The sequence below is a fragment of the Capra hircus genome, chromosome 8 (genome assembly GCF_001704415.2).
Source record: "Capra hircus breed San Clemente chromosome 8, ASM170441v1, whole genome shotgun sequence".
Taxonomy (NCBI): Eukaryota; Metazoa; Chordata; class Mammalia; order Artiodactyla; family Bovidae; genus Capra; species Capra hircus.
In genome coordinates this window covers 45,659,035-45,677,752 of record NC_030815.1, presented here as the reverse complement: position 1 = coordinate 45,677,752, position 18,718 = coordinate 45,659,035, and the positions used below count along the sequence as shown (strand labels likewise).

The 18,718-nt window shown below is 35.6% G+C and overlaps 1 protein-coding gene across 1 annotated transcript in view; it reads left to right on the top strand.

The window, feature by feature from the left end:
* Positions 1–18,718, top strand: part of PTAR1 (protein prenyltransferase alpha subunit repeat containing 1) — a 50,843-nt gene that overhangs the window by 21,851 nt on the left and 10,274 nt on the right. The window contains exons 4-6 of the mRNA XM_018052057.1: positions 5,816–5,920; positions 8,050–8,263; positions 16,662–16,966. Of these exons, the coding sequence (XP_017907546.1) occupies positions 5,816–5,920; positions 8,050–8,263; positions 16,662–16,966 (624 nt within the window). The remainder of the gene's footprint in view (positions 1–5,815; positions 5,921–8,049; positions 8,264–16,661; positions 16,967–18,718) is intronic.

Genomic DNA, 18,718 nt, shown 5'->3' with positions numbered 1-18,718 from the left:
AGTTTGCAGACTTGGCACTGAAAATAATTAAATTCATTGAAAAAGAATGAGTGTAATAGAGAAGTGGAAGTACCATTTTTATGTTCACATATTCCTCATCATTACAGAGGAATCGAAAATCCTCCCACAAGAAAGGATTTTTATTAGCATAATATATATACACAAACACATAAAAATTCATTGTATATTCATAGGGCAGTTTGGTGGTAAAGAACCTAGTTCTTAGATACATGGATCTTAGTCCTAGTTCATCAGTTAACTAGCAAGCAGTTGATTTTGACAAGACTTTAACTTCTCAGGAGTTTTAGCTTTCATATCTTTGAAATAAAAGATCTGAATAAGGTGTTTTTTCTTTTTGTGTGATTCTTTTGGTCTGTGTTTTGATTGTGTGTGGTTTAGTGTTATGAAGGGAAGTTGCTCCATAAATCTATCTTTAATGATGTTAATATCTGTTAATCTTGAAGCTTTTCTAGTAAGGTGATATAGTAAGTTTTATGCTAGATGAGTAGGAAGGAAATCATGCTTTTTTTAAAAATCCATTGTAGATATGTGTTCTGCTACTGCTGCTAAGTTGCTTCAGTCATGTCCGACTCTGTGCGACCCCATAGACGGCACCCCACCAGGCTCCCCTGTCCCCAATATTCTCCAGGCAAGAATACTGGAGTGGGTTGCCATTTCCTTCTCCAATGCATGAAAGAGAAAAGTGAAAGTGAAGTTGCTCAGTCGTGTCTGACTCTTAGCGACCCCATGGACTGCAGCCTACCAGGCTCCCCTGTCCATGCGATTTTCCAGGCAAGAGTACTGGAGCGGGGTGCCATTGCCTTCTAGTAAATTTTAATTTATATTAGTAAGATTGACGTACAGAGTCAGAGTCATGAGTATATTTTGAGCAAAAAACGAACAACTTTGAAAATAAACTGATCTAACCCTATGAGGTCTCACAAATGAAATACTCAGCATTTTATGTCTGATTGTTGGTACATTTCTCCTGACATAACTTTGGGAAACATTGAATGATTTTTGGCTGTATTTTATAAACAGCTAAAAGATTGTATAACACATCAGTAGTTGTTGCAGTCTTAGGGAAAAAATACAGGCAAGAATAAGTTTTTGAGCTGATCTGTAATTACAGTATATGATGCATATAGTTTAAAAATCTGGCTGGTGCTAGAAAAAAATGACTAGTATTTTTTTTTTCTTTTTTTGCTTTGAATTTGCTTTGAAAATTGGTGAATTAATTGACGAAAGAGGTTGACTTCATAATAATGTCCTATTTTTCCTTCAGTCTATGAACATAGAGTAAGCAAAACATCCTTGAGCAACTAGAAAAGCTGGTGTCCAGGCTCAATGATGCATAGTCTTTCCTCAGCCTATTTTAATTGGTAGCTTTGTGCAAATTTGATGTTTTATTCAGATACTTGTAGCTTGGAGACCTTGAGCAAGTTACTGAATCTCCCCCAGCTTCAGTTTCCTTATCTGTAAAACTGAGGTAACTTTGGGCTGCACCATATGAAATCATCCTTTTTGTAGGTCAGAAATGGTTAAGTCCAAATGTCCAGATCCTGGTTACTAACACCATTCTCTAATAAAAGGAACTGGGCTTCTTAGAGGACTGACTAATTCTAGGACCAGGTCAGGAAATGTACCAGATCAGGCTGGAACATCTTAAGAGAGCCAGAAGGTAAGGCAGTGCTTTTGCTGGCCAAAGCTGAAACAATTTGAGCAATAAAATAATGTAATAATGGATTATTACAAAGTATAAAATCAATATTCATAAATCCATGCTGATATAAATAAATGCTTGAATAAACAGATAATAGACAACTCTTCAGTACTGAAGGATTCCAAATAATTTATCTAGATAACTTCCCTCAAGGAAATGGAGCATATCTCCCTACTCCTTAAAGTATAACCTTTTCCCAAAAAGTAGAGTGGAAAAATCTATCATATGCTACCTAAGCCAGATATTCAAGGTCAACATCAACAATGACAAGTCATGCTGATATTACATACCCCTGATAAAAAATAATGAAGATAGCACTTTACCTCTGTGGTCCCCTCAAAACCTGCAACCATAATCTAACCCTGAAAAAAATATATAAAATACCTGATCAGTATTCTTCAAAATTGTCAAGGCCATCAAAAACAAGATGGAGCTCAGGGACCAAGAGGAGCCTGCAGAGATATAACAACCAAATATAATGTGATATCCTAATGGGACCCTGGAATTTAAAAAAAGGACATTTGGTAAAAAGCAATTCTAATTAAAGTATGGACTTCCAATACTAATTTATAAGTAATGGTTCATCAGTCGTGACAGTTGTATCATAATAATATAAAATGTTAATAATAGAAACTGGGTACAGGACATACAGAAATTCTCTTTATCATTCTTAAAAACTTCTCTATAAATTTAAAGCAATTCTAAATAAAAGGTTTATTTTTTAGAAAAACTGAAGTTGGCAATTTCATATTATTCAACATAATATGGGATTTTTGTGAGAATTAAAGTAGAAAATATATGTAAATCACTTAACACTGTGCCTGATTCAGGAGAAGTGTTCAATAAGTGGTAGTTTTTATGAGGATGACTTTTATTATTATCATCATTATTATTTCACACAATAACTTAAGATTAAAGAGTGAAAAAAAGGTGGCATATGTTTAGTCAGTATTTACTGTATACCAACTACTGGGCTAACCAGTGGAGATTTAGCCATGGACATAATACACATGGCCCCTGGTTTCCTACAAATTTTGATTAGAGTGACAGCAGAGAGAACCCCTGATAGTTTGAGAAGGGAGAAAAAATATTAAAACTTTATAAAATAAGATAAACTTAGAAGAAATATGCTAATAACAATTTGTAAACTTTAAGGTAAACTTAATAACTAACTTCTTAGGATATTTAATTTTTCAATTTAATTACACACCTTTATCATGTTAACATGAAATATTTTAATTTATAAATTCTTCATTTTCCTATTTACATATCTCATTAGACAGTTTAATTCAATCTTTTCACATGGCTTATTAACATGAGCGACTTTGTCATCATGAGAACTATTTTTTTGGGTTATCTAGCACAGTTTTCTGGGCTTCCCTGGTGGCTCAGATGGTAAAGAATCCACTTGCAGTGCAGGAGACCTGGGTTTGATCCCTGGGTTGGGAAGATCCCCTGGAGGAGGGCATGACAACCCACCCACTCCAGTATTATTGCCTGGTGAATCCCCACAGACAGAAGAGCCTGGGGGGCTGCAGTCCATGGGGTCGCAAAGAGTTGGACACGACTGAGCAACTAAGCACAACACAGCACAATTTTCCAGAGCATATTGTGTTTACTTACATTTAAGTTGTTCCAGATGCAATACTTTCCAAATTCACATGTGACTGGAAATTTTATCTCAAGCTATATTCCTACTTGAATACATTAAAGTAGGTGTTTTTTGTTGGATCTCTAGGTTATGTGATTGCTGATAGCTATAACTTAAACCAATTACAATATTTCTTTTTAATGTGGTCTTTTAAAAAACTTGTTTATAACAATCCAGCACCTACAATGTTCATTCCTTCTCCTAGGAATGTTTCTTAAATTGATGGTAAAAATTTCCTTCCTTTTTTAACGATTCTACCAGGCAGTCTTTTTAAGCATCTATCTATACCATTGATTGAGGTTGTTTCAGACTAAGATATCTTTACAAGTATAACTTTGTTGTTCAAAATAAAGAGATTAAGAGATGGCCCTTATTTAAGAAACTTTATGAAGATTCAGTTGTAGGGTAATTTCCTCTTTTCTGAAGAAAATTTTATTTCCTCTTATGTATAAATATATATGGGCTTCCCTGGTAGCTCAGATGGTAAAGAATCTGCCTGCCCAGGTTCAATCCCTTGGTTGGGAAGATCCCCTGGAGAAGGGAATGGCTACCCACTCCAGTATTCTTGCCTGGAGAATTCCATGGTGTCGCAGAGTCGGACATGATTGAGTGACTAACACAAACACACATAGACATGTATGGGAATATAGGTAGGCAGTTGTAAGTAAGGAGAGGTTTAAATTTAGTAAATGGAAATTTGGCTTAATATAGTAAATTGTCTACAGAAGCAACTTAGCAGCTACAGCAGCAGTGCTTTTTAAACTCAGGTGTGCCCTGGAGGACTGGTTAAAACACATTGCTTTGCCCCACTGGACTTTTTGATTCAGTGTGCCTGGGGCGAGGCTTAAGTTCCAAATGATGATGATATTGCAGTTAGGGACACTATTTTCAGAAACAGTGCACCTACAAAATATTAAACAATTTTACTTACATAGAGTAGTATTTTGCCTTTGAATAAAACATTACATATTTCAAAAGAAAAAGATCTAGAACTATAAAAGTAACTAGCTGTTGCAATAAATATTCCTTTGATGACATAGATTTCCTGTACCTTGAAAGAAAAATAGTCAATGAATCATAAATCATTTTTTAAAGTAGCCATAAACCTTGGTATCACTTCAAACTATTTTACAGAGTTAAGTTACTGACCTGAAATAAAATTGAGTGTAAAATGCAGGTATTTATTATCATTATTTAGTATTTTCATTTAAAAGGAAGTTCTTTTCCTTATCAAATAAGAATCTGTTGGGAAGGAAATGTATTGTGGTATTTAGGAACTAAGTCCATTAAGTAGGTGAGATATATGGTCTGGGCTCTGGTTTTGTTGAGATTAACATCTCTAAAATAAATTATGAGCCCTTACCACAGGAAAGACATTGTAAGATTAATAAAAACTAGCAAATGACCTAATTTTATTATAAAACAATAGGTAAATTGAAAAATCGGAGTGTAATCAGTAATATCAGAGCTTATTATCAAAAACTTACCTGAGAAATTCAATCTAAACTTATATTAATGTGAGAAATAGGTGAAGCTCTCTTTCATGACATACTTTATAATTGCACTGAAGCTTTGAACAGTTTTAAAATAACAAAAAGTTCATATTCCTTTTACTTTTGTTTATATTTCAAAAAGAAATGGTCTAGTGTATCAGGAGCCATTCAAGTATTTCTCCTGGTAATGTCTTTTGAAAACTTATCCTAAGTAGTAGTACAAATGAAGTTATAAGCACAGAGGTTTTTGTTTCAGAATGCCTTTAGAACAGCAAAAACTTGAAAACAACCCGAAATGTCTAATTATAGGGGGAAGGGTTGTTAAATTATCGGATAGCTACTGGACAAAAACTATGTGACTATTTAAAATGTTTAAAGATTGTAAAGAACTGTGGAAATAATTCTCAAGATATAAGAGCAGAATATAAAATCACATGTTAAAATATAGATGCATATGAGGAAAGGTAGAAGGGAAAAATTCAAAAATAAACACAGTTTGTTAGGATGGCTATTGAATGAATGATTTTTTTTTTCCTTACATCTCAATCCAGTGTGTTTGTTGTTGTATGTGTGGTTTTTGGTAATGAACAAGACCATATCGAGTCCTACTTAGGCAGCTAGAATAATTCTTGATTAGTATTGGATCTGCCCTACGTATACTGATGTCAGGCCTTATAAGTTTTGTAAATGATACAAGCCAGAAAACTCCTTTGCCCTCTACCAAATAGACAACTAAAGTTCCACTGCTGATTTAGGAGCTTCCATTTCTGTTTTTTAATTTATTTCAAGATTATGGGAATACATTCTTGATTACTGTGTGTAACATTTAAGAGAGTTTTATTTTTTTAATTCTTGGAAATTTGCTTTACAATGAAGTTATATTAATAGTCATGCAGTTTGTTTGTGTAGAAAGGTAAAATAATAGTTCTTTTTATTTTTCTTTTACAGAAAAGAGCTGATCCTCTCAGGTACTTTAAATCCAATTAAGGACTTACATCTGGGAAAACTGGCCTTAACTAAGTTTCCGAAGAGTCCAGAAACATGGATTCACAGGTGTGGTTAATTTACACCACAGAATTCTTAGGGCTTAGAATGGCTGGAGGAAAAAAAACACAGAATATGAAGCAGGTCACATACTGATTACTGAATTATGAAGTCAAATTATATCTACATTCAAGCCTACTTTCTGCTTAGGTGATACCTAGAGATTAATCTCTTCAAGCTTTGGTTTTATCATTTGTAAAATGAGAATAATAATTAACATCTATCTCAGAGTTAAGTGGTTGAGTTTTACTTGAGGTAATGCATGTGAACACAAGCACAGTGCTTGGCATATGTTAAATACTTAGTAAATTTTATGTTATTACTAACTATCTGAAGCAGTTATGGAAATTGCCTTAGATATTCAACTATAATGAGCAACTTGAGTTTTAATTAAACTTGGATTTAATTCAGTCAGGTGTGTTCCTGGTAAAAATGGTGGTGGTGGTTGTTATGGTTTTTAAAATTAACCAAATAAAGGCAACTGAGGTGAATGGGGTGTAGACTGAATTAAAGTTGCTAAGACCATAAATGCAAAGAATATTTTTAGGTTAACAGCTGAGGCAGATAATCAAAGTGCATGTAAGAACTCTTTTCAAAATCCTGGCTATCTGGAAGCATTTTACTCTTGGATCCCATATAACATCTTTGACTAAAATGAGATGGTCTGGGCTTACTGGTTGGGGTCAGTGGGGAGATTCTCTGAATAAATCTGTTCTTGGTTTATTAAGCCACTTTTAACTTTTCTTAAATCCTGAGCATTTTTAGGATCTTAAAGTCAGTTTAAGGTATCTTAACTATAACCTTGCCTTTGGCTAGCATTGCAGAGCTGCTGCTGCTAAGTCACTTCAGTCGTGTCCTACTCTGTGTGACCCCATAGACGGCAGCCCACCAGGCTTCCCCATCCCTAGAATTCTCTAGGCAAGAACACTGGAGTGGATTGCCATTTCCTTCTCCAATGCATGAAAGTAAAAAGTGAAAGTGAAGTCGCTCAGTCGTGTCCTACTCTTAGCGACCCCGTGGACTGCAACCCACCAGGCTCCTCCGTCCATGGATTTTCCAGGCAAGAGTACCAGAGTGGGGTGCCATTGCCTTCTCTGAGCATTGCAGAGCAGCTGCTTCCAAATGATACCATTGGTTGTACTTTCTGCCTATTAGAAATTGGGATAGCAGACTACAGAGAGGTGTATGATTATGTGTATGGAGACTAGGAAAGGGGTGATGGTAGAGGAAGGGAGTTATTATTAACATAGATGCATCCATCGATTTATTGACTTGTCTGATATTTTATAAAGCAAGTTTTAGTTGTTAAAAATAACATTATTTGAAAATGACAAAAATGAATTTTGTTACTCAATTTCCTATATCCTGGCTTGAAAATTTTTAATCTATAAAGAATGCTTTCTTATGAGAAAATATTTGTAAAAACTAAAGACAGTAAGTGGCTAGAGGCACTTTTGAGTTCTTTTCATTTAAATGTGTGCAAATAAAAATCTTAAGTAGATAAGGGGAAAATTATAGATGAAGACATTTAAAAACCTCCCGGATGGTTTCACTAATTATATTGATTTTTTTCCTTCAAGATTCTATGCTATAATATAGAAATTTTGCTTTATAAAAACTTAATGCAGCTGCTGCTTTGCAAACACACAAAGGGTGAGGCATGCACATGTAATTAAAAGTGAACTGTGCTGCTTTTGAGTATTTACCAGCCATTAATTAATATTACCCCTTCCCATACACACAGTACCACCAATCAGACACATACACACACACACACAAACATTCCTGTTGCCTTTACATTTCCTGGCCAAATGAAGTTTTGGAGTTGTCATTTCCAAATTGATGACATTTTCTTTTTGACAGATGTTAACATTTTAGAATGCTTTTTCTATAATCTTTGTCCTTTATCCTCACCCCCGCCACACCCCCCCCACCCCGCCTACATCCATGGTGCTAAAATTATTATCATTAAAAACAAAAACAACTCTCCCCCACACGAAAAAAAAGCCCTTGAATACTGGCCATTACTTTGCATTGTCTATGAATAGAAATTAAATTGAGAACAAAGAGAACTCTGGTTGTTTTCCTCTCTGGTTTATTTTCTTTACTCATTTCTTCCCCACATGTTACCTTAACAGGCGATGGGTGCTACAACAGCTAATTCAGGAAACCTCCTTGCCTTCCTTTATGACCAAAGGAAACTTGGGAATGATTCCTGCAGAAAGGACACAGCAACTAATACGAGAAGAGATGGAGGTCTGTGGTGAAGCAGCAGGGAGATACCCAAGCAACTATAATGCCTGGTCTCATCGCATCTGGGTTTTACAGCACCTGGCTAAGCTAGACACCAAGGTAGGGTGTTAATTTGTGTCCCTAGGCACACTTCTGTCTGCCATGTAAATCATCTGGTAGTATGCAGTAGTTCCTTCTCAGAGGAGCTTTTAAAGAGAGAAGTAGAGGAACTAATGGCCCAGTAGCCCAGAGAGGATTGCAACAACTGATACCTCGAGGGAAACTGGCAATTTAAAAAAAGTTTGCATTCATCACCCACACAGCTTTGGCACTCTGTAAAGCTAGTGCACTGGTAGAACAAAGAAGGTTTAAGCAGTAAGGAAGACTGAGTATAACTCGTTTTGCCCTGAAACAGGAAGAGATTATTAAACTTGATACAATTGAAATTGTTCTTTCTTGGTAGCCTTTTGTTATGTGACTTAACAGTCTCTTCTCCTGGAGAGGGAGATCTCACCCAGGTGTTCTCACACTTGGCTGAGTCTGTAAATTACCTGACGTTTCTTACATCCTACCCCACCTCTACTGAATCGAAATGAGGGTAGGATTTAAAGATCAGCATTTTTCACAGGCTCAGGGGGTTGGTTGTTTGGATGCAGAACCAGGTTGGGAACTGTCACTGCCTGATCCTTTTAGTTCAGAAATGAGGAGATGAAAGTTCCCAGAGAATTTTAATGGCTTGGACTCAGCCACAGTTGTATCATTTATTATTCATCAGAATGAGAGCCAGGTATCCCTGTACTCCTTCTTACATCCTACAGCTTCTCTGTTTTTTCTTCACTTCTTATGGTATCAGTGCTTTAGAATCTAGAGTACTCTTCCAAAAGCTTCCCAGGCTTAAGACAATTTAAAGGGGTCAGAATGTATCACGTGGTGCTTTCAGATTAATGGGGACGCATTCTCCATTTTTGCTTACCACCCCTTCCTGTATCTCCTTTCAGGTCCCCTCTCCTCTCTCTGTGTGCTAGCCAGAGACTCCTCCAGAATAAATAGGAGAGCTTTCACTTCTGAGGGATTTTAAGCCAACAATTCTGAAAGAGAAGGCATTCTTTGCAGCTTACATGGCTTTGTATTTCAGGAGGAATGGCCACCTAATGGAATGGAAAGAGAAACAACAGAATCACATTAACCCCAGGTTTAGATTCTGGCCCTGTTAGCTCTTTGTGTAAAGTAAGGCTTTAATGTTTTCATCTATAAGATAAGGGCTCTGCTGCCTGCCTCAGTGGATTACTGTGAAAATTACTTGTGTTAATGTGAATAAAGTACTGGGCACCTAGTAGAGGCTCACAGAATTTTAGTCCCTTTCTCTGCCCCACATAGATAGAAAGCTTAGGTGAAACTTGACTGCCAGCTAGGTCAACTCAGTGCAGTTCGTTCATGAAAAAAGTAGTGAAACTTTCTCGTTACCAGACACGGTCCTGTACACTGGATATGGCATAAAGACAAAAAGCTTACTATCAACAAATTGAAAAATCTAGTTGAAACAGATACTGACAGTTACAAAGCAGGGTAACACTTGCAGAAACTGAGGGAATTTTCCAGGCACAGCGGGAGCACAGAAATGAGCCCCTGACTGGGCTCATTGACAACAGCTGCCAGAGGGAGTGATGCTATATTCTCAGGGGCCTGGAGCAGTGAATACAAGTTATCTGGTGGGTATAGGGGATGCGGAGTGCTTTAAAGTCAGTCATCTCAGCTATACAACTTGGTGTCCTGTGGGAGGTAGGGAGAGGGAAGGGGAAGGTTGTGGATAAAGGAAGGCAGAGTCCAGATGAGTTGAGAGCTCTTTGGAAACTTTCTTGCCTTGATGTGGACCTTTTAAAGTAGCAGTCCATAAATCAGAAACACTGGCCAAGGTGAAATTCTTGGTTCCTTGAGACCATCTGTTGTTAAAGATGATAGCTCAGAAGTCATGTATCAACTCATCTGCCCTGGTCTGCTGCTAGGCTTACATGTTGTCAGCCTGCCCTCTTCTGCCCTTGGGGGTCTTAGCACTTTTCCTATCACCACTGCCACTGTCTCTCACTCTCAGTGAAGGGTGCTGAATTTACAAAATCCACTTTCTGTTCTTATAAGCTATTGGGCCCAGCTAGGAGATCATGATGATGGGAAAAGACCCTGATGCTGGGAAAGATTGAAGGCAGGAGGAGAAGGGGACAACAGAGGATGAGATGGTTGGATGGCATCACTGTCTCAATGAACATGAGTTTGAGTAAGCTCCAGGAGATGGTGAAGGACAAGGAAGCCTGGTGTGCTGCAGTCCGTGGGGTCACAGAGAGTCGGACATGACTGAGCAACTGAACAACAGGGAGATCGTGTCCTACCGTGCTTTGTCTATTAGAGGAAGTAAGCACAAAAGTGTTAGTAGGCTAAAGCAGCTTAAAAATACATATAAAATGAGTAGCATTTTTTCACTTAGAAAATTGAAAATGATTTTTTAAAGTGCTCATATTTAGCTTGGTAAGGGTATAAAGTGAAAGTGAAACTCACTCAGTTGTATCTGACTCTTTGCAACCCCATGGACTCTACAGTCCATGGAATTCTCTAGGCCAGAATACTGGAGTGGGTAGCCTTTTCCTTCTCCAGTGGATCTTCCCAAGCCCAGGATCGAACCCAGGTCTCCTACAGTGCAGGCAGATTCTTTACCAGATGAACCACAAAGGAAGGGTATAAAGACAAGCATTATAGAAATTGATAAAAATCTTACCAAAGGGCAACATGGCAGCATTTACCAGACTTTAAAATGTGTGTTATCTCTAATGTAGCAATTCTGCTTCTAGGCATTCATCCTAAAGAAAAAATGGGAGATGCAGTATGATATAGTGATTAAAGGCTCCGGTCATACAAGCATGATATGAATGCTAACTCTACTAGCAATTTGCTATATGGCCTTAAAAAGGGTTCTTAGCGTCTTTAACCTCAGTTTCCTCATCCGTAAATTGGAGATGATGACAATTCTCCCTCCTCGAGTGATGTAAATTAAGTGGGAGAATCCACATAAAGTGGCTGTCCCTAGTGCTCATACTAAGTGATCAGTAAACACTGGATATTATATTAAATATTGAAGTTTGATACATAAAAATACTGTATATAATAGTGAAAAACTGGGACCAGTCTAATAATAAGGAATGCATTTCACTGCAGTTCATCACAAAGTAGAATATTTTGTTGCTACTAGAAATTATATTTTTAAGATTATTTAAAGAAAAATATTAATTATAAGTTAAGGATATAAAACTAAATATGAGATGGGCCTAATAACTTTTTATTAGCATTGAATAATATTTAATGTATTTTGAATAGTACCTGGCATATTATAAGTGTGCAACAGATATTTATACACACCAACACAGTGCCATTATGGATATATTTTGTTATATTTTCTATAAGCATGTGTTTTCTAGTCAGGAAAAAAATAGATTACAGAATAAAGAATACTTACTAGTGCTATGGGATAGAATTATGAGAGGTTTTAATTTTCTCTTTTTTGTTCCCTATGATGTTTGTGTTTTTCAGTGGACATATATTGAAATAAATTTTAAAATAATCTATTTTTTCAGGGTGGGGTGGAGGGAAACAGTCACAGTTGAAAACACTGTTAGAAGTAGTATTCTGTTTATGAGACATATTCAGAACAAGCAAAGCAGATTAGTAGGTGCCAGAGACTGGGGGGAATGGGGAATTAGAGGACTCCTAATAGAAATAGAGGTTGTTTTGAAGGTGATGAAAATGTTTTGAAATTATAATAATGACATAGGCAAATCAAAACTACAATGAGATATCACCTCACTCCTTTCAGAATGGCTGTCATCAAAATATTTATCATCAAAAATAGTAAGTGTTGACAAAGATGTAGTGAAAAGGGAAACCCTTGTACCCTGTGGATAAGGATATAAATTGGTACAGACAGTAATGAAAACAGTATGAGATTTCCTCAGAAAATTAAAACTAGAACTACCATATGATCTAGCAATTCCACCCTTGGTTATGTATATGAAGAAAACAAAAATACTAATTTGAAAAGATACATGCACTCCAGTGTTCATAGCAGCATTATTTACAGAAGCCAAGCTACAAAACCTTCCAAAGTCTCCATCAACAAGTGAATGGATAAAATGTGTTTGATATGTAAGTGTATATAAATATATATAATGAAATATTACTCAGCGATAAAAAAGAATGAAATTCTGGCATTTGCAGCAACATGGATGGTCTTAGAGGGTATTATGCGTAGTGAAATAAGCCAGACAGAAAAAGAAATACTGTATGTTATCACTTATATGTGGACTCTATAAAGTAAATGAATGAATTTAACAGAAACATTCACAGATACAGAGAACAAACTAGTGGTTGCCAGTAGGGAGAGGGAAGGGAGAGGAGCAAGACAGGAGTAGGAGATTTAGGCAGTAAAAGTTACTATGTGTAAAATGAATAAGCTGCAAGGACAGATTGTGTGGCACAGGGAAATACAGCCATTTTATAGTAACTTTAAATGGAGTATAGTCTATAAAAATATTGAGTCACTATCTTGTACCCCTGAAACTAATATAATATTATAAATCAATTATACGTCAATAAAAGAAAAAAGAAACTATCAGAATTAGATGACAGCAGTGGGATGGAGGAGTCTGGTTGGCTGCCGTCTATGGGGTCGCGCAGTTGGACACAACTGAAGTGACTTAGCGGCAGCAGTGGCTGTACAACTCTGTGACTATACTAAAAATCAGAATATTTTCTCAACTTCAAAAATTAATTCTAATAAAGCTTCAAGAATAGTTAAGAAGTTGTTGGAAAAATAAGGAACTCTCTATATTGCTATGCTGCTGCTGCTGCTAAGTTGCTTCAGTCGTGTCTGACTCTGTGCGACCCCATAGACGGCAGCCCACCCGGCTCCCCCGTCCCTGGGATTCTCCAGGCAAGAACACTGGAGTGGATTGCCATTTCCTTCTCCATTGCAGAAAAGTGAAAAGTGAAAAGTTGCTCAGTCCTGCCTGACTCGTAGCAACCCCATGGACCGCAGCCCACCAGGCTCCTCCATCCATGGAATTTTCCAGGCAAGAGTACTAGAATGATATTGCTATATGTTTCTATATTTTGAGCCAGTACTACAGTTTTAATGTCTATTTCTATAAACATTTAAATATATAAGCATATTGCTGTATGGCTCAAAAAATAGACACAGTAAAGAGAGTATAAAAGCCTAAAAACTAATTTCAGTACACAGTATGTACAAATTTCATTGATGATAAATATGGTGTTTCACGTGATTGGAGAAGGGATTCTTTGTTCAATTTGTGATGCTAATAAATTTTTAGAAAATAATGGTTAGATTTTAATCTCACATACCAACCTGAACTCTTAAGTGAAATAAAAATGTGAAGAAAAAAGGAATTTAAAAAATCAATTGTAGTAATATATTAAGAAAAATATTTACAACACAGAGACTTAATACCTTTAATATATAAAGATCTCTTATAAACCCATAAGAACAGTAATGACTTTCACAAAGAATAAGTTGAGCAAATTATAAAAGAGAATTAGACATACAGGCAGTTTGTAAAAGAAAGATAAGTGAATAGGAAAAATATTTAGCTTTAATCATAATTAAGGAAATGTAAATTAAACATGATTTTTCACTTACTGGGTTTCCCTGGTTGGCTCAGCCAGTAAAGAATCCGCCTGCAGTGCAGGAGACCTGAGTTCAATCCCTGGGTTGAGAAGATCCCCTGGAGAAGGGAATGGCTACCCACTCCAGTATTCTGGCCTGGAGGATTCCATGGACTGTATAGTCCATGGGGTCACAAAGAGTCGGACATGACTGAGCGACTTTAACTTTGACTTCCACTTACTAAATTAACTAAAACTAAAGTACTGGTGAGGAATTTAGGAAACAAACATTAAAATCTTCTTCCAATAGGGGCATAAATTATACAGCCTTTCAGGAGGGCAGTTTGAAGTACACAGCAAGAACTTTACAGAGTTTTTCTCACTGTTCCAATTATTGTACTTCTAGAAATTTCTTCTAAATAAAAATAAGACATGTACATAGATTTATATGTGTGTATACATAGGCGTGTTACTTACGCAAAGTGGAAACAAAATGAGGGAATGGTTTAAATTGTGATAATCTTTAGGATGAAGTATTATGCAAAAGTTTAAAATTATGTTGTTGAATAATACTTAATGAAATTGGAATAAATTTATAATTTAAGTGAAATAAAATTTTGATATAAAAGATATCTGAAATTTGTGTTAAGTAAATTATACAGTTGCATTATTGCAAAAAGCTGAGAGAGTGGTTGTATGGTAGAATATTAAAAGTAGTCATTGTTGATCAGTAGGATAATGAATGATGTGGGGATTTTTTTGCCTCTTTGTATTCTGTATTTTTACATTTTTCTGTAACGATCATCTTGTATAATCAGAAGAAAAACCAAATGTTTTTTAAAAAATGTATGAACTCATGGTGTATGTGTCTATAAGAACTAGCATTTCTAGTAGTCTTTCATTTTAAACCTGTTACCTTCTGTTTCATAGCCCTTTTCCATAGTTTTCTTATAATTTATTTATTCACTTACTCATTTTTATGTGGAATGTTGGAAAAGAATAATTATACAAAGATCATTTGTTCTGTCAGTGCTTGCCAGTTAAGCCATATCTTTGTGCAGTATCTTTAAGACCACTTAAAAATAATTGCTGTGTTTTTTTAAAAATCACTGCCTTTTATTCTACTAAGAAAACACCATGAAATTCCTGTTAAACGATTTCTTCTTTAGTTAGTAGGCATTTTATATCTTAGGGAAAAGAATATAGTGAATTTTTCTCTTAAATAGTCTCAGAAAAGAGTTTTTAGGAATTGAATTAGTTTTGTTGAAAACCTTTTAAATATATGCTATTTTTCCTTCAAAATTACAATGAATTTTTAATTTTTACATGTAGAAAATATATAGTAGAAATAATCTAAATGTTTTTTACATTATATAAATTCATTTTAAACAAGTTTTCTGTTCTTTTCAATGCATAGTAAGAAGCTGTACCATAATTAGAATGCTGCTGTATTATAGCCTGAATTTCCTACAGGTTAATTCTTCAAAAATATAATTCTTAAAAAAAAAACTCAAGATTAGTTTTTGTTTTGCAGGTAGAAGTTTATCTGGTGGGTTTATTTTGCCCACCTTTTAAATCAAATAATCTTGTTTTCCATTTCTCAGAGACTCACTAGCAGTAGCCTCTGAAATAAATTTATGTGGCTGTGAATTAACTCAGTATAATTTAAAGATAAAACTTGACCATCCTAGCTGGGAGTAATCATATCCCTCTTTACCAGTCACTTTGTTTATTAAATTGTTCATTCATTCATTAAACATTTATATATAGGGTATAGGGTGATGGGAACATTAATTAGAAATTAATAAGTATCTTAAAAAACTTGTATAATTTAGTGGGGATGAAAAGGTATACAGGAATTTCTATAATATTATGATGGAACACATAAGAACTATGGAGGCTGAGAAGAGGGAAGACTTCTAGTTTTCTCTATGAAAAGTAGAGAGGGATCTTGCTTAAGGAGAAGGCATTTGCCTGAGCTCTCTGAAGAGCAGGCAAAAGAGCTTTTTTGGCATTGTGTGGTCTATACGGTTCACTGTTGATAAGTACATGTCATTTTTCCTTAGCTTGTCTGAAAATCCTCTCTCTGACAGATGTAGTAGGCCCTCAATACACCTTTTTCTGATCAAAACTCATTTGTTTGCTAACCTGTCTGAGACACTGCCAAATAATTTATTTTTTCATGAATGCTTTTCTTTTTAATCTCCATTTGAAATTCTTTAGTTTGCAGATTTAAACAATTCACTGCTGAATTTTGTCTTACCTATTTAAAAAAGTCACTTATCATTGGTGATAAGTTTGAGACAAATAGTGAAAGTCATGAGCACTTGAAAATTCCTGTTATTCATGCATCATGTTTTTGTACTGAGCCCTTAGAATTAAGTAGTGAACGAAATAGACATGGTTTCTGCCCTGATGACACTTAATAGTGCCAAAGAAATAATTACACTGAGTCTATTGTTGAACAAATAGTTAGATACAGTACAGATTCATTAAATGCAAAAAAAAGTTTCCATCAAAGTGACCTCTGAATTTATATTTTCCCTTCAGTATAAGCATTAAATTAAAAGTGAATACCCAGTGTCTTTCCTTATTTTAGAATCTGGCTGTTCTATGTGTATGCCAATTAGAAAGTTCCTTAAATTCTGTAGTATTAAAAAAATTATTATTTTCTAAAAGAAATGGAACATGAGTATTTATTAAGCAACAACACTGTGTTGGATGTTATGTACAAAATATTGGTAGGAATGGCATTATCAAAACAAGGAATGAATGAAAGAAATTCAAAGCATTAACAGAGAAAGGAAAACCTTTAGCAATTCCTCATTTCACTTCCCTTTTTCCTTCCTACAAGATTCTTCTTGATGAACTGTCTTCTACTAAACACTGGGCATCCATGCATGTTTCAGACCACAGTGGATTTCACTACCGCCAATTTTTATTAAAGTCTTTGATTAGCCAAACTGTGACTGACGGTTCTGTATTGGAGCAAAGTCCTTTGAGAAGTGAATCAACTGTAGTTCTCCCGAAAGATGAGGAAGCAGTGGCTTCAGCAGAGGAATCAAGGATAAATCTTCCCCATCTTCTAGAAGAAGAAGTTGAATTCAGCACTGATCTTATTGATGCCTACCCAGGACATGAAACCCTTTGGTGTCATAGGTAAGAGAAGGAAGATGTATTTCCTGCATGAAACTCTGTGTGTCCTTATGAGAGCTACAGAAGGTCTTACATCTGACTTGAGCCTCCTTGGGTAAATAACGGTAATTTGACTGTGGAACTTTGCCTGAGTGATTCAGAGGAGTTTGTGTTACCATAGCCTCCTCCTCACAGTCTTCATGAGCATGAACTTCTTCACACAGATCTTTGCCAGTGGCTCAAGATGGTGGTGTTCATCCTTGATTGTGCAACAGAAAACATGTTACTTCCAAACTAAAAAACGTTTCTGGACTCCCTCTTTGGAGATCCTAATACTTAACATTTCTGCGATAGAGTGCTGCCATCTGTCTTTTAAAAAAATTAAAAGCCCTAACAGGTAAATTTGATGTATAGTCAGCGTTGAAACCAATGATTAGACCCTGCGAATAGTTAAGCTTTGGCTTCCCAAATGGCTCAGTGGTAATGGATCTGCCTGCCACTGCAGGAGACGTGGGTTTGATCTCTGGGTCTGGAAGATCCCCCTGGAGAAGGAAATGGCAAACCCACTCCAGTATTCTTGCCTGGAAAATTCCATAACAGAAGAGTCTGGCGGGCTACAGTCCATGGGGTCACAGAGAGTCATACACCTCTGAGCACACACAGATAGTTAAGCTTTACTGTTCTTCCCAACCATGATGGCCTGCAGAGTAATGTACTTTGAGTATAATCTCTTGACATTTAATTTTTTAAGGTAAAATAAAATATATTTTATTAATATTTGTTTAATTTTACTATTCAGGATTATTATGAAGGTGTGAATGAGGGTTAGCAACCTCATAACTTGAGCTTTAAGTACCTCTGACAGTACTTCTCATGTTGAAATGAAATCCAAGTATGGAAATCCCCTGATTGGTTTATTTTGGATTATCATTTAGTTGGAGACATCTCTGGCATTAAATATACAGATTTTACTTCAAGTTACAAGATTATGCTTATAGACAAATGACTTGCCTGTGTTAGGCAAGAGGTAGGCATTTTAAATAATTGTGTATTTTTTTTAAGTTAATTGAAATTTGTTCCCTTTTTTCAGACTAAATATATTTGGAAGATATATTAGAAGATGAAAGACAACCTCCCCTCTTTGGCACCTTCATAAATACAAAATTTTCTTCTTCTCTTCAAAACAAGACAGTCTTATTCCACATTTTTAGAAGAGGAGCTAGATCTTAACTTGCATGTTTTAGTGTTAGCTTTTTGTTGCTGTTTCATATTTAGACACATTAATAGCTAGGCTCAGAGAATATTAAAAATTATATTTGTTTTTGGAAGATAGCTAGGTTGTTAGAGCAGAAACTTTCTTTGTTCATAAGATTAATGGGAGTTTGGAATGGGGAGAAGAGACAGTTGGGAAGACCTATATATTATACAGACCAGTTTTCTACTGATTCAGTGCCCTTAAGCTGCTTCTCTGTCCTTTAAGATTTATCTATAAAATGAGTATGTTATATGCTCTTTTGTATGCTCTTTTGTCTGTTCCAGAATAAGCTAGGAAAATGAATAGAATTCTCTTTTAAAGGCTTAGAATTGTTAATATAAATGATGAGATATAACAACCTAAAATCTATGTAGTTTACCTTATTTTGTACAAAGATGTGGACCCCATTTTGTCACTTCTTAGAAATTAGGCATATGGATCTTTGTTTTTAACAAGTAACTAAGATGATTCTAAAAGCAGGAAAACTCTCCTTAGAGGAAGAACAGGAACTGTGTGTTTTA